This window comes from Pongo pygmaeus, chromosome 19, assembly GCF_028885625.2.
Source record: "Pongo pygmaeus isolate AG05252 chromosome 19, NHGRI_mPonPyg2-v2.0_pri, whole genome shotgun sequence".
Lineage (NCBI taxonomy): Eukaryota > Metazoa > Chordata > Mammalia > Primates > Hominidae > Pongo > Pongo pygmaeus.
Window position 1 is genome coordinate 84,816,710 of NC_072392.2, and position 21,240 is coordinate 84,837,949.

Here is a 21,240-nt window from a genome sequence, read left to right on the forward strand (position 1 = left end):
GGTTCATCCAACTGTATAGATGAGTGTTATTCACCAGAATAAACTGAAATGTTACATTGCAGATCAAAAATTAATGAGCGTCACCAAAAACGGAATTTCTTTCGCTCTTTCTTAGAAAAGGAAACATCCAGCAAGACCAGTATGGTCAGAGGCCAAGTGCAATCCTAAGCCCAAATGGAGAGTGGGCCAGGCAGACCCAGCAGCCTGAGAGGGGCATGGCAGCCTTGCTGAGTACATGATACACAATGTCATAATTACGGTGGTCCCCAAGTTACATGCAACCACCCTGATCGTATGACCTGGTTTTGGTAATACTCTCATGTTAACCAAAAAAATTTTAAATAGGTCTTTTTTTATATCATAGAGTTAAAAAAAAAAACTGCTTCCTACTTCCCTAAATTTCTTAAGAAATTTAAGATCGCAGTAATGAGGCTAGATTTGCCCTTGAAGCAGTGTTTTGGGTGTTTCTCATATAGTCAGCATGTGGGTGACATTTAGACCCAAGCTTGGCTTACAAGCATGATTCATGAGAACACATCAGATGGTGACAGCAGAGAATTTCCCTTGGTACTTAGAGGGGGGCAGCTTCAAGGAGCCATACTGCTCTGGCTGCTGGAGGAAGTTGCACCGCAGAGCTTCTGTTGGTTAAAAACAGTCTTTTCCAGAAACCCTTAAAGCCTGAACCCCCAGCCCTCAATGACAGACAGTTTGGTCCTTCAAGAGAGACCTATGGGGCATTTTGGAGGCATTCACATATGGGTGGAAAATTCAAGCCAGGATGACCTCTAACCAAAACCCTGCCATTATTTTACTCATTGCATTAAAAGCACATGTGCAGTGATGTCAGTTCAAATATGAACATCCTCATCAAAAACATCATTGGTTGCCTGCCTCCTGGTGTGAAAGGAGCATTAACTCCTCTAGAGGTTTCACACTGCACATAGCTAGATTAGTCTCCAGCCTCGACTACTGCGTTTGCAGACTTACCTAGAATATGACTTCCAGATGGCTATAGACACAACAAGAACGCATCTGGGAAATGTGACGCCTGGTCAGCATCCGAATTCTGCACAGTGTAGATCCATGTGTTTATTTTAACAAATTGCAAATGATAGTGGTAATGATGATGGTGATAAAGAGAGACTTTGGAAAATCTTGGTAGAAATGTTGAGAAATGTTTCCAAGGAAGACTAATTAAGTTGCTATATTATAAAACTAAGAAATGAGAAACAGGCCAGCGGATGCTTTCAATAGAATTTGAATTTTTCACTTGTCATTTTTTTTCTAAGAGGTTTAGATTTAGATTGGTAGGTTAGACTTTATTTGTGCCTATGAAAAGTGATTAGCTCAAAGCCTTCATTTTTTTCTCCCAATCACATATATGACAGAAGTGTCTGAGCTGTATTTTTCCCTCTTTCGTTATCATATAATGTCAGGCTTGTGACATATGACAGCAGGTTTCACACTGCACTTAATGACAGGCTGCCAGTTCCTGGAGAACTAAAAAGGAAGATGAACGTGTATTTCACTAAAAAGGAAAATGTTATTAACTTGGTAATAGTGAAGACTTGGTGTGCACCAGATATTTCTTTGTGGCCCTAAGTCTAGTCAGACTTTGCTGTAACTTATCTGTTGGATGACCATCTACAGCCCTTTGGTGCACAGTGATGAAAGTGTGCTTTGTTAAGGATTTAATAGTTGCTTTCACACACGTTTATTGAAGATCTACCATGTAGGAGATAAAATGATTTCAGAGGATACAAAGACAAACTTCTACATTCAGGTAGTTTTGCAGTTCAAGAGGAACCTATTAATGTCACTTTCCTCTTTTTACCTTGGTTTCCAGGAAGCTCAGAGATAAAGTTAATACTTAATCCTCAGTTCAGCAACATCCTTTAGGACCTCTCTTTCCTCCCTGTTAGACTGTCATGTCAGTCCTCTGTGTGTGGGAGGTGAGAGATAAATGATGAAAAATTAAAGGGGAGGTAGACAGAATCATAATTATCATAAATGGCAGAATATGTTAAGTGGCATGCAAAAGACAGAAATAAAATGCTCTGAAAGGTCAGATGAAGGAGAGAAATTGTAACTGGTATTGACATCTGGAGAGACTTCCTAGAGGAGGAAGGAGACTTTGATATTGACTTTTCAAGTGTTTCAGCAGGTGGAGTCCTGGCAGGTGGAGGCAGGAGCCGAAATGAAGACACAGATGAGAGATGCCAGGGTGCCTGCCATCTGGGACTCACCGAAGAGAAAGATCAGATGTCCAGGTTTATAGATGTAGGAAAGGATCCTGAGGCTGCTCTGATCATTTGCCTGATGAATTTGATGAATTTGGTAGCTATCAGGAGACCTACTCTTGGGCCAGTGGGGGCAGCTTGTGCCCTGGTATTGTGGTGTTCACTTTATCTGTCCATCCAGGTCACAGGCATCACCTGGAAGCCGCAAGCCTTACCCACCTTTCAATCCCTCATGGCCCAGGCAGGCGCCACACTTTGCCTGAGCTCTCATTCAGCCTGTGCCTTGAAATGATTTTGTTTTGAAAAACGGGTCAGAAAGGTTTGGAAACAGCAGTGTGTTTCCTTTACTTAGAGAAAAGCTTCCTAATTCTGCTTTTCAGATAAATCTTTAGACTCATCCTCCCACGACTCCTTAACATGAGATCAGCGGGTTATATATTTAATGAAGAAGTAACAGATGTTCCTTTGGTGCTGTTCTACTTGAGTTAGTGTATTTCACCAGCCAATATTACTGTATTCCCTATTCAGTAAACAGTATATTTAATGCATATGTAGTACAGTAAATGCTCTTGCATTGGACTTAGGCATGTAAAATCTGATGAAACCCTAAACTCTGTAGTTTAGTTAATGGTATTGTAGCATTGTCCTGGGTCTGCAAATGTGCCGTGGTTATGTAAGATGTTATCACTGGGGAAGCTGGATGAAGAGTATGAAGGAACAGTCTGTACTATTTTTGCAAATTCTTGTGAGTCTTAAATTATTTCAAATTAAATAGCTTTAAAAAAAAAAAGAATTAAAGAGGTGATCTAGTCCAGTTGTTTTCAACTTTAATTTTAGCAGTGGTCTCCCTCTTCTGCCTTCTCCTGCCTCCATCCTCAGCATTCTTAGGCACCACCTGATGTTTCAAAAATGCTGATCCCACCCAGTACATTTAGGCTCCAGATGAGGAAATCAGGGCCCACAGAAGTAAAATGCATCACTATTTAGAGGCTATTGATAGAAACACAGCGAGCCTGGGGAGTTTTTAGGACGAGTTGCTCTCTGCAGATCTTCATGACTCACAGCTCTGTCGCTAACACTGTGGTTTCTTTTGTCAGACTAGGTGAGATTAATTAGACTGGAAAAGAGTTTCCATGCTCCTGCATCCCATTGCTGCAGTGCAAGAAATGGCATCATCCATATAATTGAGACGGTGCAAGAGGTGGTTTGGGTTAGCAGACGGTTTCACAAAACACCACTCAGGGCGTTTGCCAAGAGGACTGGCTTGAAAGTCCAGGCATGGGGTGCAGAAGTCGGGAATGTGGGACCTAGGAGGAAGTCCCTTGACTTCTGCCAGCTTGGCCTTCACTCTGACCACCTATGAAGCCTGAGGGTGATTAGCCCTGAGGATGGGGAGCCCTGTTCCTCCCCATCCAGGCCCAAGTCACTAAAGTACTTTGGGGAAACCCTGGGCACCTTGAAGTTTGCTCCTAAGGATAATGTAACAATAATAATAATAATTGCTTGTATTTGTCTAAGGATTTTCAGGTTGCAAAGTCTTTCTCTTATATTCCCTAAGTTGAGTGTCACCGCTTGCCCATGACACGGGCAGATTGGTTTTATTTCTGCTTTATAAATAAATGACGTGACTTTTCCAAGGTAAGAGTTTGTGCCGGAACTGGGGTCAGAACACAGGTCTCCACAGTCCTGCTAAGTGCTCTTCTCATAGGAGACTCTCTTGTGCTAAACAAAGATCTTGGTTATTGTAAAGTACCTGTGCACACTTGCTGATCAACAAACAGCTGGTGCTATTATTATTACTGTCATTGTTGTAATTCATAGCCAGGATCTTTGGCCACATGTAATTTTGGGGTGTGACAACTCCAAGACTTGCTGGTTCTCCAGACTTAGGCAGGAGGTGGAAGCGATGGTTTCCTCTCTTCCTACACCTCCAAACGGTGAGAGCCTGAAGGCGCCATATGGCTGTTGCATGAGTAAGCCTTAGGTTTCCCTGAAAAGTGAGTTGCCTGTGTGCCATGTCAGTGGAGATCTATGTGACAACCAACTGGTATGACAACCACCCTGGGGCTGCCTGGCACACACATACTCCTGAGGGCTCCATGCAAGCTGCCATTCTTTATTTATTTAGTGCCGTTTGTTGATGCCTCGTTTCTGCAGGGAAAACTGGTTCCTTCATTTCCCCTGGCATGTTCTGTGCCCTCTGCACTGTAGGACGCAACCTTTCCTGTCAACACAGGTACTTTTAATTGGTTCTGGCACCAACCTACTCCCTGAACATTCTTCCTGATGTCCTGGGATCCTGGGAAAAGTGGTGGGCTTCCCTAATGGTGGAAGTCTAAGGCCATACTTCAGACTGTGGACCCAACTACTGCTTCTAGAAGAAATAACCTGTCAAGGAAGATGTTGATGTTTCACACCCTGAGAGAGACATTTAGGAGGTAAACCACTGACCTGCCTCAAGGATATCATTAATCATCTACACATAGAGGTGCTAGGTACTCACCTCGCACCTGTGACACACTTACTAAAAATTTGTTGAATGACCTTCTAGAGCAGTGGTTTTCCAGTCTTTAGTGTGTCCGCCGACACGAGGATCACTGGCAGGATCTGCTCAAACACAGACTGTGAGGCCCCACCCCCAGAGTTTCTGACTCGGTTGGTCTGGGAAAGGACTAAATACAATGCCTTTCTAACAAGTTCCGGGTGATGTGATGCTGTGCAGGAACCATGCTTTGAAAACCCTTGTCCTAAAGCAGGGCTTGGCAAACTTTTCCTAAAAGGACCCAAATAGTACATATTTTAGATTTTGTGGCCCACAGTCTGTCATAATTACTCAACTCTGCCATTGTAGCCAAAGAAAATACGGAAATAAAGGAGCATGTCTGTTTTCCAATAAAATTTTATTTACAAAAACAGGTGGTGGACTTGTTTCCAAATATATATATATATGTTGCAAATATAAAAATGCGTTGTAAATATATTGAGAGCCAGATCTTCATTCTGGGTAGATCTCCAAAAGCTCTTGTGATGGGAATCCAATGTTGGTCATATTGTAGGTCTGTGTTCTCTGAAGCAGCACAAATACAAAACTTGGAGTGAAACAGAGATAAGCGTTGTTCCTGTGCAAGGATGACGTGCAAATGTGTGAACCGTTTCATATAAAAAAAAATCTGAGGTCTGATGTTCATCAACCGTGTGATTTGGGGAAGGTCATTAACATCTCTGTAAAACGAGGATAATTACGCAGTAAAGACTAGGGGAAAATGCTCACTTTTATAAGTTCTGGGTGGTGCAGACACGAGGGGTTTACTATTCTTTATACTTCTCTGTATGATTGAACTATTTCAGAATTCTCAAATCTGTGTCTTTAAAAAGTAGTCATAGGCCGGGTGCGGTGGCTCATGCCTGTAATCCAAGCACTTTGGGAGGCCAAGGCGGCGGATCACGAGGTCAGGAGATCGAGACCATCCTGGCTAACAAGGTGAAACCCCGTCTCCACTAAAAATACAAAAAATTAGCCAGGCATGGTAGTGGGTGCCTGTAGTCCCACCTACTCGGGAGGCTGAGGCAGAAGAATGGCGTGAACCTGGGAGGCACAGCTTGCAGTGAGCAGAGATCGTTCCACTGCACTCTAGCCTAGGCAACAGGGCAAGACTCTGTCTCAAAAAAAAAAAAAAAAAAAAGTAGTCATAACAAGCCTTTGGTATATATGTGGCTTAGGGTTTAGGTTCCATAGTCAACCAAAAGATGAGTTATCTTATTGACAGAATCACCTTTGGAATTCCCCGAAATCACCAGCACCAAGGCCCTCAGAAAGTCAGCAGCCAAGAATATTCTACTTTGTGTCACTTTGCATTGGAGAAACCCTGAGAGAAAGGTTAATTCAAGCTTATTATGTCTACAGTAGATCTCTGGATCTCCTGCCCTTCCCCAAACCCTGCTCTTCTAAAGTCTTGCTTAATTCAGTGGATGGCCACTCTGCCTTTACAGCTGCTCAGGCCACAAAGAGTAATTCAAGAGGAAGAACTTAATAGGAATGAGTCCTGATAGGTACATGTTGAATACGAAATTGTTTTATAGTTCCAGTAGAACAGCAGAGTCTATGGCCATACCACCCTGAACATGCCTGATCGAAAGCTAAGCAGGGTTGGGTCCAGTTAGTACTTGGATGGGAGACAAATAGATCATCTGAGTAGAATCTCAGAGCTCTACTATTTTTTTCTTTTTTTTTTGAGATGGAGGCTTGCTCTGTCACCCAGGCTGGAGTGCAGTGGCATAATCTCAGCTCACTGCAACCTCCACCTCCTGGACTCAAGCAATTCTGCCTCAGCCTCTCAAGTAGCTGGGATTACAGGCACGCGCCACCACGCCTGGGTAATTTTTGTATTTTTAGTAGAGACATGGTGTCACCATGTTGGCCAGGCTGGTCTCAAACTCCTGATCTCAGGTGATCTGCCTACTTCGGCCTCCCAAAGTGCTGAGATTACAGGTGTGTGCCACCGTGCCTGGTCTACTTTTATGTATTAATAAACAGAGGAGGCCGGGCACAGTGGCGCATGCCTGTAATCACAGCACTTTGGGAGGCCGAAGCAAGTAGATCACCTGATGTCAGGAGTTTGAGACCAGCCTGAGTAACATGGTGAAACCCCATCTCTACTAAAAATTAAAAAAAAAAAAAAATTAGGTGTGGTGGCAGGCACTTGTAATCCCAGCTACTTGGGAGGCTGAGACAGAAGAATCGCTTGAACCTGAGAGGCGGAGGTTGCAGTGAGCCAAGATCGTGCCACTGCACTCCAGCCTGGGTGACAGAGTGAGACTCCATCTCAAAACATAATAAAATTGAATAAATAAATAAGCAGAGGCCCCAGAAGCAGAGGCGCTTGTCTGCACTACCTGCATGGTACCTACCTACCCTGTGATACGGCACTCTTCTAAGCATTTTACAAAGACTGACTCGTTTTGCGCTTATTTATAGTAACCACAGAAGACAGATGCTGTTAATTTCCCAGCTTACAGATGAGGCAGAAAAGATAAGTAATTTGTCCAAGGCCATGCCTCTGGGTAGTAGCAGAGCTGGAACCTGAACCCAGGCAGTGACTCCAGAATCTACGCTCTTTAACCATGATGGTCTTCTGTATATCATTTTTCTTCCCTATCCATAATCTGTGAGTTGAGAAACAAAAGCTTAAAAATCTAAAGAAAAAAGATGTCTGGTTGCACCTTTGGTGCTCTATATGGTATGCTAGAGAAGGTAATGAAATTGCAGTGGGCTATGAGGAAGCGTAATTTCAGTGCCTTTACGATTTTCATCTGACCATGCTGAGTTTCCCTATAAAAAGCATAAAATACTTTGGAGATGGTGCAGAAGCTGGAAAATGTACCTGTCAGTTTGGATGTAGATCTGGTTTCGCAGTGTATTGTATTTCTGGATACTCTGTCCAAGAGGAGATCTCCTGAATGATCCATTTAGGGTTGTTCCGTTAACTTCACAAACACACCGATTTTGTGTCTACTCGTGCCCCAGCCTGCACTAGGCACTGGGGAGACAGAGATGCCAAGTTGTTTAAAACACTGTGCTTGTCCCCTAGGGCTTTGGTGACCATAGCTCCAGAAGTAATAGCTTTGGTGGAAACTGTGGTCTGTGCAAATTTCACCCCATAAAGAGAGGAAACATAGGTATTCATTATATTAAAACATGATGCGGGCCAAGTGTGGTGGCTCACGCCTGTAATCACAGCACTTTGGGAGGCCAAGGTTGGTGGATCACCTGAGGTCAGGAGTTCAAGACCAGCTTGGCCAACATGGTGAAACCCCGTCTCTACTAAAAATACAAAAATACCCACGTCGTGGCGGATGCCTGTAATCCCAGTTACTCAGGAGGCTGAGGCAGGAGAATTGCTTGAACCCAGGAGGCGGAGGTTGCAGTGAGCTGAGATCGCACCACTGCACTCCAGCCTGGGCGACAAGCAAGACTCTGTCTCAAAAAACAACAGTAAATATTTTAGATATTTATTAAATATCTAAATATTTAGTGGCGAAGTCGCCACCACCCATTGTGTGACTCCAGAGAATGATGCACAGTCTGGTGTTATCGAACCTTGACTTGGGGCTGGGGAGTGGTGGGGCCTGAGCTTGGCTTAATCTAAAAACATGGTCCTTTCATGGCTAAAATGAGCATTGTGCTTCTTTTCCTCCCAGGACCCCAGAAGCAAGCACAAGTTCAAAATCCACACTTACGGAAGCCCCACCTTCTGTGATCACTGTGGGTCACTGCTCTATGGACTTATCCATCAAGGGATGAAATGTGACAGTAAGTAAGTTTTCTTTTCCAGTTCATAGCGAGGCTCTGTAGCTCATGCTCAGGGTTTGCTGAGCAAGGAAGGCTTGGTAACTTTTCAACACCAACTCTTCAATAGAGAGAATTAGTTCAGATATATACCAGACTGACAAAGTGTAGATTCTTCCACTGTCAAAGTTCCAGGTTATTAAACACCTTGATTGCCTCATTATGAACCCCCAAAAAGCACTCGATTTATAAATGAGGTTTGTGGGTGCTGTCACTTTTTTTTTTTTCTTTTTAGTGGCTGAAGTCTTCAATCACTGTAAAATATAGCCTAGTCAAACCCCAAAGAAGACTCCCACCGCCAGGTCCACATTTGGTTATAGCTTCAAAATAAGCCAAGAAACCGTACTCATTATCTTCCTGTGTCTCTAATTAGTGGGTGGACTGTGGAAAAATCCAGTAGGCTTTTCTTAAAACTGAAACCAAAATGAACATAAAAACCAGAATAGCATCTTATTTAAGTTCACTGACCCTGCATGTTTATGGACGAATCAAATGTATATCAGCCCGGCTCAAAACACTGAGGACTACTGACAAGCAAGACACCAGCCCTTTTCTGTTATTTTTTGTTATGTGTGTATCTCCATCAACTACCAGGAGGAAAGAAAAGCAACTACGAAGACCCTTTGCTTTGATCTTTTTTTTTTTTTTTTTTTTTTGGAGACGGAGTCTCACTCTGTCACCCAGGCTGGAGTGCAGTGGCACGATGTCAGCTCACTGCAAGCTCCACCTCCCGAGTTCACACCATTCTCCTGCCGCAGCCTCCCGAGTAGCTGAGACTACAGGCCCCCACCACCACACCCAGCTAATTTTTTGTATTTTTAGTAGAGATGGGGTTTCACTGTGTTAGCCAGGATAGTCTCAATCTCCTGACCTCATGATCTGCCCGCCTCGGCCTCCCAAAATGCTGGGATTATAGGCGTGAGCCACCGCGCCCAACCTGCTTTGATCATTCTTAAAGTATGAGATTCCTCAGGCTGTGTTTGTTTAAATACAAGCTGATACCTTTAGGACATGAAAAGTTAATTGCCGAGCCTGTTTTTCTAATAGATCGGGAAGCATTGTGGAAATATCAGCCTATTGCCATTTGCTAATGACTGTTGCCATTTGCTATGATGGCCAGAAGCTGATATTTGTATCTTACATGGAGCAAACTGTAGAAAAAGGAACATAAATGAGCATTATAGAGTAGGTGGAGTTTCTCAGGACACAGGGATTCTTCACCTTACAGAGTTGTACAGCGTCACAACCAAATGCAATGTTTGTTTGCTTCAAGAAACCCTGGAATTTCCACCTGTAATCCCAGCACTTTGAGAGGCCAAGGCGGGAGGATCACCCGAGGTTAGGAGTTCAAGACCAGCCTGCCAACATAGTGAAACCCCATCTCTACTAAAAATACAAAATTAGTCGGGTGGTGGTGGTCTCCTGTAATCCCAGCTACTCAGGAGGCTGAGGCAGGAGAATTGCTTGAACCCGGGAGGCAGCGGTTGCGGTGAGCCAAGATTGTGCCATTGCACTCCAGCCTGGGCAAACAAGAGTGAAACTTGGTCTCAGAAAACTAGAAAAATAAAAAAAAGAGACCCTAGGATTCCAAAGACATGGTTTTCAGGGGTTCTGCAAGGGCTTACAACTTAAGTGCATTTGTAAATATATTTTAACTACTTTAAAACTGGGAACAAAATAAATATTCGAATGTGTTACATACTCAACCTTCACTCCTTGGGCAGAACTTGCAATCAGGTTTCTCTTACAGCATCCTCTTCCCTGAAGAGTCAGCTGGGATGGGGAAGCATACCGTTAGACACTGTTCCTGTTTGTACTCAGTTTTCTGTATGAATCAGGATTTTTGGATGCTGTACCACTTTAACAAAATGCGAAAATAAATGAGATGTGGAGGCTGGTCTGAGACATCAACTGGTTTCAAAGTTTTGTTTGTATCAGAGGGCTTTATTGGTGATCCTTGAATGTCTTTATAATAAGTAAATGGTATAAATTTGTGTTTGTTAGCTGAGTTTATGCTAATAAAATAACACTCATATGGTTTACATCATTAGATTCTGCTTTAGACTTTGTTTGCAAAATGGTTTCCTTACTAAAAATTTTTGAAAACTGCTGACCTGGACCAATGCTTTTTTGTTTGGTTTTGTTTTAAACTCTTTTTCTTGGGAATCATAAGACTTCTGTGGCTGCCGCCTGTTCTCCTTTCTGGAGACAGGAGGAAAGCAAGCCGATGAGCCCCAGGACTGCAACCCCTACTGACTTTAACTTCTGCAGAGAAAAAGCCTCTTCCCATGCCCTTCCACCTTGTGCAATTGCAATCCTAGATAGAGTTCCACTTGGGATGGGGCAGGGCATCGGGGGAGTTAGCAACAACAACTTGAGTGGGCCAACCTCTCATTTTGTAGAGTTGGGAATGAAATTAGAGCAAATCAGCTTCCCAAGATACACAGCGGAGACTGCAACACGGCCCAGTGCACTTTGACCTCCCGTCCCCTCTCCGTTGCCTCTGTGCTTTCCAGAGGCTCTGGCATTTACTGGCTTCACATTGCAAATTTTGCCCTGACACTTAAAGACATGACATGGTTAACACAAGCGATATTCGTAACACAGCTTTTCAGGAGCCTTTATATTGGCTAAATTCGAGGTGTAGAATTTTGAACAGTTAGCCTTGGAAATAGAAGCCTAATAGCATCCACATTTGTGAATTAGCTAATTGTTCTTTCCTCAGTATGTCCATCATTCTGCTGTCAGTGTTTAATCGGACCAGTATACATTATTCATGATGCTTTTTCCAATTTACTTGCTCATGTTAAAATTAAACACTCAAAATGAAACGGAGAGGAAGACCCCACCTTGATGATTACAGAATAACTGTATTAGCGTCCTGGCAAGGATTTGCGAGGATTCCGGTGGCCTTCCCTCCTTCTGGAAGCCTAAAGGTACAAGGGTGATCGAGCTGGAACACCCACACACAGTCTTCTGTTTGTTTCCGGCACACAGGATTCTTTTCAGGGTTTCTTTGGTTCATTGCAATAATACTGATCTTTTTTTATCCTCCCCTTGTCTCACCCACATAATGTCAGCTGTAAGGAATGGCTGATCATGCTAGGCGGGTATTTGTTTTACTTGGAATGGTATTTAAATATTTGAAGACAGGTTTAAAATATCAAATACAGGTTCTTTGGGGAGAAAAACACAGGCAATGTACTTAAACCTTGTTGAAAATACAGGGTTAGCTGAGGAAAGGAAAATTTAATGAATTTTCTATACTCAATCCACAGATTTTCACTCTTTCTCAGTGGTAAGCCCAGAATGGCATAAAGAATTCATTAGCAAAAAGTCTTATGTTTAAGCTGGGTACAGTGGTTCACATCTGTAGTCCCAGTGCTTTAGGAGGCCTAGGTGGGAGGACGGCTTGAGCCCAGGAGTTCAAGGCTGCAGTGAGCTAGGATTATGCCACTGCACTCCAGCCTGAGAGACAAAAGGAGACCCTGTCTGAAGAAAAAAAATAAATCCTATGTTTAACATTTTCATATTATTTTGCCTCTGTGTACATAAAATATTAATTAAGCCGAGCTTTGTACATATTTACCTGTGTGAATTTTGTATACTGTTAAATATTTGAAACAATCACAGAAGGCTAAGCTGGGATATTTTGCTTCAGTGAAGACTGAGCAAATATGGTATGAGTATTTTAAGGATATTGTCACTCACATGAAGCCTGTGCTGTACAGGACATCTGCTAACAGTTCTTTATGTCACCAAAAACATTATAGCAAAGTATCGAGTTGGGGGTAACTCATTTTCACTTCTGCTCATGCACCAAAACACTGAGGAGCGGTGGTTGGAGTCCATATGCCCAGCTCACCCTCTCCTTTCTTGATTCACAGCCTGCGATATGAACGTTCACAAGCAATGCGTCATCAATGTCCCCAGCCTCTGCGGAATGGATCACACTGAGAAGAGGGGGCGGATTTACCTAAAGGCTGAGGTTGCTGACGAAAAGCTCCATGTCACAGGTAAGGCTTGCTCATCCCAGAGCAGCATCGTGGGCAGGCATTTGGATGAAGGTTACGCTGATATTAAGGCAGGGTGGGGGCTGGGCTGGATGCCTCTGGAGAGGCAGGTGCTCTGGTGGAACCATCACTGTCTCAGCCCTCTGAGCCCTCGGGTTAATACACCTCCCAGGAGATGGGTCTGTACACCCAAATTCCCAAATACTCAATGTCACACAAAGTCAGAACCACTGTGTGGATTGGGCTATTCTGACAGCATGGCCCGTGTACTCTCCTCCCGGTGACAGGGGGTCAGGGGAGCAACTTAATCAAAATGCTGTTGGAGGGAATGGAACTAGAACAAGGGGAGGCGAATGGATGGATGACCCAGGTGTTTTGTGGCATTGGGCTGTGATGGCCCAATAAATCCACCTCAGCAATGGCAACAGCCGTTGAGTGCTTTTGCTTCCTCTGTGTTAGGTATGGTGCTAGCAACTTCACATAGATTAATTATCTAGACCTGACACCTAGCTGGTTATTAGCCTCATTTTCCAGAAAAGGAAACTGAGGCACAGAGAGATCAATAACTTGCAGTGTTACAGTTAATGAGGAGCTGGGATAGGAATGGAGGCATTTGACTCCAGATACTGTGCTTGTAATTACCACACCTCCTACAAACAGCCTGGCTATGGGATCGGAATTCCCTATCCACGGGCCTGGTTACTCCCTCCTCAGGGCTGTTTCTGGGTGGGCTCTGCCACAGCATGACTTTTTCCTTTGGTTTTCCCACCAAATCCACTTTCGGTTCATCAGCACACTCAGTCAAGTTATCCTGGAGTCTTATTGGCCTAGGACCCATCCCGTGTCCTCAAGATGACTTGAGTTCTCGGTACCAGAACTCAATGGTTCAGCTCTCAGGCATCAGCCTATTTCTTTGCACTTGGGGGTCCCTGAGGGACCAACTGTATACATTACTCTTGTTGACAAGGGCATTCATTTTCATTTGATCAGCAAAGGTATCTTCCTTCTGTATCTAGGAATTTGAAGCTATCATAAACATGGAAAGACTGATGCTAATCTATTATGTTTAGATAACAGAAAACATCATAGAAGAAGGGCTTAGGAGGATCTGTTTAAGAAAAAAAGGGGAAGGTGGGGACTTCCAAAGAAAAGCTTACTTTTGGAAACATCCTCAGGTTTTTCCTTTGAAAGATAAGCAAATGTTCTAACCAGAGCTGTCCTCTCAGGTAAGAACTCAGAGAAAACCAAAGGATTCCAAGGTATCGCTGGGAGAGGGTAACAGTTTGCCTCTGGATAACCTTGAAACCAGCTATAGCTGATGGTCAAAATGGAATTGGGAATGAAATCCCTATCATAGATACAGAATCCCTTCTGACTTTTTGTAGTTTTTAGAGAAATTCTTTTATTTTCTCAAGACCATCCCTATTGTGCCATTGCCTTTGGGGCTGTGGTTGTCACCTGCATTTCTTTTTAATGGGCTGATGCTGTCCTTGGAATCCACTCTGCTCTTATCTGACAGCCAGGGCCCCTCTGACTGGGCACTGATGCTCTCTGCCCAGAGGAAGATGGTGTTCCTCGGCGGCCATGAGCTAGGCCATGAGACCCCTCTGCAACGTCACAGCCTTGCTCTTGTTTCTCTTTCCTACTAAGGCTTCCACATTGTCAAAACCATGTATGGGGGGAGCAGATTTTGCAGTCGAGGGGAAAATTACCATAAAACCTAGTCTCCATAGGTGGTAAGGGATCAAGGAGCATAAAGTAGAATGCCTATGGGCTAAACATGTCTATGCTTTTCTTACCTTTTCCTTTATTTCCAAAGCTACTGCTGTTGGCAGTAGAATAGACATCACAGGTGAATATTCAGAGTTTAATTATGGGTTTGCATGTGGCTACCTTATGGCTCGCTGTAAGGCAAGAATGCCTGAAATGTTTAGCTGGCATTCTTTGTGTTTCTAGATAAAGCAAAACACGTGCTCTGCATGCTGGACACGCCCTGTGCCATCTTCTGTAATAAAAGCAGCAACCATATGGTACTGCCAGAACCTTCCAGTCTCTCCTATAAACCTCAAGAGCCTTGCAGATCTAAAACTGCACAGAGAGGCACAGATGCCCTGGCTGGGGTGGCACAGGTACACAGGTGGAAGACAAAGGTCAGGCCTCATCGTGCTAGAGCTTACATCAGGCTAATTCCTCTACCATTGCCAAGAGTTGAACTTGACTCACAATTGTAGAATCAGCTTAAGGAACAAGACCTTTCACTGGGTTGGACGTCGACTTTTTACATGTGAAAGCCAGCCAGTATTACTTACGCCAATTATCTGGGCCAAGTCCCTTGAGAATTAGTTTAAAAAATTTTGTAGAGCTATAGCTCCACTCTAGGAATGTGAATTCAGCAAGTTTAATAATAATAATAATAATAATAAATGTCTTATTCCATTCAGGCAGCTATCACAAAATACCTTAGACTGGGTTACTTATAAATAATAGGAATTTATGTATCACAATTCTGGAAGCTGGGAAGTTCAAGATCGAGGCCCCAGCAGATTCAGTGTCTGGTGAAGGCTCCGTCTCTGCTTCATAGATGGCACTTCTCACTGTGTCTTCACATGGTGCAAGGAGCGAACTTGCTCCCTGTCATCTCTTTTATAAGGCTCTGCGTTTGGATGAAGGTTATCCTGAAAGGATTACTTCCCAAAGGCCCTACCTCTTAATACTATCACACCGGGAATCCAGTCTGAAGATATGAATTCAGACCACAGCAAATAGTAGCAGCAGCTCACAGCTATTCAGTGCTTCCTCCACAGGACCACTTTCTAAGTACTTTATGTACTAACTTTTATTCACATCTGTGAAGAAGTTGACTTTATCATCCTTACTTTATAAATGAAGAAATGGAGACACAAGGAAATGAAGTGACTCACCCAGAGTCACACAGATGGTAAATTGGATGGCTAAATATTTAAATGGCAGATGCAGAGAGAAGATATTTTGATGACAGTATCCATAAGAATTGGAATCTATTTTTAAAGTACAGTTGTGTGTGTGAAGGGAATCCAATCTTAAGTATGGAAAGTCAGGCTCAAGGAAATAACTAATTAGTAATTGCATCTTTAACATTTTTAATTTAAAGTAATTTAAGATTTTCAGAAAAGTTGCACACATAGTACAGAGTTCTCGTACAGCCTTCACCCAGCAACCCCCGATGTTAATGCCCTTGTATAACTGTAGTACCTGATAAATTTATGAAAAATAAGTACTTACAGCCAGGTGCGGTGTCTCACACCTGTAATCCCAGCACTTTGGGAGGCCGAGGCGGGTGGATCGCTTGAGGTCAGGAGCTTGAGACCAGCCTGGCCAACATGGTAAAACCCCATCTCTACTAAAAATACAAAAAATTAGCCAAGTATGGTAGCATGCGCATGTAGTCCCAGCTACTCGGGAGGAGGCTGAGGCAGGATAGTCGCTTGAACCCGGGAGGTGGAGGTTGCAATGAGCCCGAGATTGTGCCACTGCGCTCCAGCCTGGGCGATAGAGCGAGAGGCCATCTCAAAAAAAAAAAAGAAAGAAAGAAAAAATAGGTACCCGCATTAGTTACTAGGAATTTTTTTAAAGAGCCAAACAGAAGACATCAGACTCATCTTATTTCAGTATAAAAGGACCACAAGTGGTACTAAGCAGAGCCCCCTTGGGGCAGTGCTTGCCAATGATAGGTGGCATCCCCATGCCCATTATCTGCCTGCACCTTCTCCCAACCAAATAGTTCAGGCATGAGTTTGTCTTGAGAAATGTTTTCATACCAATAGCTACCATTTATTGAGTGCTTGCTCTATATTTATTGTTCATAGGACTGGACCTTTATGCTCAGCATTTTATATTCATTGCTTCATTGACTCCCCAAACAATCCCATGAAGTAAATACTATTATTATCCTCCTTCTTGAAATGAGCAAAGGAGCTGAGAGAAAGGAAGGAAATGGCTCCAAGTTACAGGGTGGAAAGTGATGTAGTTGGTGCCGCAGCCCGGGCCTGGCTTCCACACCCTTGCTTTCAGCGCATAGGCTATGAATGTTCCAAGTCTCTCTTATTAATTAGAGTCTCCTTTGGAACAAACAATAAACCCATAAATATTTGCTGAACCCACAATCAGCACCCCACAAGATTCTTTGAGGTCACGGAAAGTCCAAACGTGGGACTTAAAACCAGGGGAGAAAAGAGTAACACAAGAAGAGAATAAAGAACAACCCACATCCAAGTAAAATTAAGTGCCAAGTACATGGTGATGAAATAGCACATCCTTGGGAGGTGCTGAGGGTGGGGAAGGGGACAGAGAGGGAAGGACCCCGTGGAGAAGCAGCCGACTGAATGCTGTAGGTACTTGAGAGGCAGAGAGGGAAGAGAGCTCTGATTGAGAGTCAAGAGGGCTGTGGGAATTAGCCTGGTGATAGCTTTCATTAGAACACAAATATAAACCGTAAGCCATCACGTGCAGAGTTTATGGTCCAAATGCGAGTGATTTCTCGGAAAATGCACTTAAACCTAAACCCTGAGCAGCTGTGTTAATTGCTAGGTTAGTTCAAACTGTGTCTTACCTGTGTAGAATCACTCAGGTTGAAGATAATTCCCAAAGTAACATAGAAACTCCCAACAGGAACTCTGCTTCAGGATGGAAACCACCCTTTGCAGTCAGAGATGAGTTTTCTTTCTAGCTTGGTGGGGTATTTATGGGAAAGCCTTGAGCTTTGGCGGTGTATTTTTATTTTTTGCCTTCGGGCGGTAGTGCTGATGTTATCAGAATGGTGTCAGGTTTTTTTTTTTTCTTCTTCTAATAGGAGATTGTAATAGGTTTTCTACACTCTAGTGTGTTTTGTAAATTCGGTTTATAGGAGTAGTAAAAAAAAATCCCTCATGGGAACCAATTTTCAATTTAATATTGTAAGTAAATGGAAAAAATATCCGGTGCTTTACAGCTGTTTCAGGAGCATGTCTCTCCCACAAACAGATTATTCTGAAGAAGAGTCTAATTTTCTCAACAACTTGAGGTTGTTAATTTGGTGTGGAGATTGAAGTTTTAAACTGAACTCTGGTCGGGGAGGTGAAGACTTCCTCCCAGCTCTTAACAGCCCAGAGACTCCTCCTGCCTACCTAGGGCCCTGCGCGATTCGATGTCTGTCACCCCTGCAGATACGGAGACTCACCCTCATCTTATTGTGATTAAAACAATAATATTCCCTCTGTGTGTTCTTCTACCTTATCATGGTGTATTTGCTACAGAATGAAGGAAATGAGCCTCAGCTTTGTATGATAATCATTCATTTTTTGGCTTCACCCATTGATCGTACATTATTGAGCGTGTGTCCTGCTCTCTTCCCGGCACCAGGGATGCTAAGATGATTAAGACCTAGAGCGTGTCACAGACTGTGTGGTCTTTGGGGGAGAATTCAGGCATGAGAAAGAATTGCCGGATGCTGTACCTGCAGTGGGAGTTTGGGAGAAGGGGAGCCTCAGTGGCCCTGGGGAGGCAGCAGGTGACAGCTTCACATCGGAAGTAGCAGTGGCGCCGGGAGGACAGGGAAGGAAGGAGAGGGCATTCCAGGCAAAGATGCAGAGTGTGTTCAGGAAGCTCAGCACTATCCAGGATGTCAGGAATTTCAAGTGAGAGTTGGAGAGAGCTGGAGGGAAGTTTGTTTCTTTCCATTTTCAAAGTATGAGAGCTGCAATCATCAGTTTACCAGTTGCACAATCCTTAGGAGCCATGCGCACAGGCTCTGAGTTAAATATTTCTTTTTAAAACAGGAAGATTTTAAGTTCCAGGTAGCTACGTTTTCAACAAGAACAGAGCATCAGTCTCCTAGCCTGAACTCTACACGTCACCCTGAGATTCACAGTGAGCAGAGACTTCTCTGTCATTGCTGGGTAAGGAGACGCAGCAGGTAGCCCATCCTTTGCCTAAAAGCTTTGCACAGGTACCTTTTGCAGTGGCAGATAGGCTGTGGAATATAATAACTTGTTGGGGGCTGCCAGCAAGGAGATGCACCAAGCTCCTTATTTAAAGGAAAAGGTATTAGTTGGAAGTCATTTCTGTTCAGTAAATCTTGGTTATGGGATTTGGATCCAAATCAGGAATGTAGATGGTGATGCAGCAGATGTATCTGCTTCTTTGGGTTGGGATGGAAAGGATGCTGGCGAGAAGCTGCTTATCCTTAGGGGCACCCAGAGTGTCCACTGCTGGTGATGCTGCATTTGACCACCTGGTTTGGTGTTCTCAGCAGATTCCTGCACTGCAAAGGTATTTTTGTTGTTGTTGTTTGTAATTAATAAGGAATCTGGATGTCATACTTGATGACCAGCAACCTCCCACCTAATGGTTTTAGCTTTAATTATTTTTATTTTTTATTTTATTTTATTTTGAGACAGAGTCTCACTCTGTCACCCAGGCTGGAGTGCAGTGGCACAATCTTGGCTCATTGCAAACTCTGCCTCCCGGATTCAAGTGATTCTCCTCCCTCAGCCTGTCGAGTAGTTGGGATTATAGGCATGTGCCACCATGCCCGGCTAATTTTTGTTTTTTTGGTAGAACAAGGTTCCAACATGTTAGCTAGGCTGATCTCGAACTCCTGACTTGAGGTGATCCACCCACCTTGACCTCCCAAAGTGTTGGGATTACAGGCATGAGCCACTGTGCCTGGCTGACCATTCTTGATTAAAAAGAGAGTAAGGAGACATGATTACCAAATGCAATCTGTAACTCTTGATTGGATCCTGGATCCAAGAAAAAAAAAAAACGGCTGTAAAGAACATTTGGGGGCAGTGGGGACAGTTGAATCTGGACTGTATTTTAGAGAATGTTTTTGTACCGGTGTGAAATTTCTGGGTGGTAATGGTCATGTGATTATGGAGGGGAATGCTGAAATATTTTAGGGGTCATTTTTTCCTAATGTCTGCAACCTACTTTCAAACGGTTCAACAAAGGCAAAAAAAACAGAAATCTGAAAATAGGACGAGGCGGGGGTTGGGGGCAAGAAGAGAGGGTGTGTGCAGGCAAGAGCACCTGTGGCGGAATAATAGTGACTCTAGAAAGTGATACAGGTGTTCACCGTACTTTTCTTTCAACTTCATTCCCAAAAACTTGGGCAATGATATCTATATCTGGAGCTTTGTTTCAGTTGATCGTACTTAAATGTACTCTGTAGAGGTCATTCTTGGCTAGAAGGAAGCCCCCACTGAAGCAGCCATCAGAGCGCCTCAGCAGTTCAGCTTCCCTGCCTCCACCCTCTTACTCTATGACCCTCCCCAGCCTCTGTCCATGGCCACCAACGCCTTTCCTTTTGTGGATGGTGGACCAAAGGAGACAGTTATTCTGCCTCAACCCAACCCTTTGTTTCCTTGTGGCTCTGCACTGAGGCTGGGCCCAGAAGCCTGGTTCATGAAGAGCACTCATCTGGCCCCGGCCCCCGTTAAACAGGTGAGTCACTGACCATTTCCTTAGAGACACCTGGGACTGGCTGCATGGGACTTGCCATGACACAGCCGGCCAGACTGCCACAGGCAGGTTCTGGGAACTGTACACTCACATGGATGGGCAGGGGCTGCCTGGGATTGGGAGCCACTAGTGGTCTATGTCCCCAAGAGCTTGTGTCTGACCCCCATTTTCCAAATAGCTCAGGCAGAAAAGAAAATGTGAATTAAACAGCTAAACACATATGTGTACATATGTGTAAGAAGTAGGCTGGGCATGGTGACTCATGCCTGTAGTCCCAGCTACTCAGGAAGCTGAGGCAGGAGGATCTCTTGAGCCCAGGAGTTTGAGACCAGTCTGGGCAACATGGCAAGTCCTCGTCTATACAAAAAGAAAAAATAAATTAACCAGATGTGGTGGTGTGCACCTGTAGTCCCAGCTACTCAGGAGGCTGAGGCAGAAGGATCGCTTGAGCCCAGGAGTTCGAGGTAACAGGGATCTATGATGCACCACTGCATGCCAGCCTAGGTGACAGAGCAAAACCCCATCTCCAAAAAAATAGTAGTTGTGGGCACAGTATTGGCAAAACTGTTACTTATTGTATAAATAAACATCAAGGAGTTGGAGAATGGCTGAGTGGGCCGTTTGCATTCTGCATCTCCCCTCCCCTTGGATACCACTCTCCCTGATCTGGGGGTTCCATGCCTGCTTTAAAGACACCAGCTTCTGTTTCCTGCAAGTTTCCGTCTCTTAAAAAAAACAAACAAACAAACAAAAAAAAAACCAACAAGCCTTATGATGCTCACATATGAGAAACTACTTCCTTTAGTTTGGGTTTAAATACTGGTAGGGAAAAGTCCGTAATAAGAGGGGTAACTGCTGTTCATGACAAAGCACACTTTATCTCCATGGCTTTGTAGAAGTTTCATGAATCCACTAACATCAGCTAATTCTGAAAGTGATAGCCGTTGTTGCATTAATTTTCCCTGGGGAGAGGCACAGGAAGCCTGGGTCCTCTCTTTTGTAGGTGGAGAAGTCAGAATGAGTTGGGGGTTCAGTGTTCTTGCAGAGAGGATTGGTGGGTCCGTTTAGCTCGGGAAGTGGTCGCAGCATCTAGCCAGGGGACCCTTATTGTCCGATGATCTCTCCGTGCCTGGCCTTTTGCAAACGGAGATGCTAACCGAGA

At 43.9% G+C, this 21,240-nt stretch overlaps 1 protein-coding gene and 1 non-coding gene across 3 annotated transcripts in view; both read left to right on the top strand.

The window, feature by feature from the left end:
• Nucleotides 1-21,240, top strand: part of PRKCA (protein kinase C alpha) — a 501,843-nt gene that overhangs the window by 325,875 nt on the left and 154,728 nt on the right. For both annotated transcript variants that reach the window (XM_054459602.2, XM_063656473.1), the window contains 2 exons: nucleotides 8,439-8,550; nucleotides 12,474-12,602. In XM_054459602.2, the coding sequence (XP_054315577.1) occupies nucleotides 8,439-8,550; nucleotides 12,474-12,602 (241 nt within the window). The remainder of the gene's footprint in view (nucleotides 1-8,438; nucleotides 8,551-12,473; nucleotides 12,603-21,240) is intronic.
• LOC129018474 (U6 spliceosomal RNA) lies at nucleotides 5,301-5,404 on the top strand. Its single transcript, XR_008495296.1, has one exon. It is a non-coding gene; the product is annotated as a U6 spliceosomal RNA (small nuclear RNA).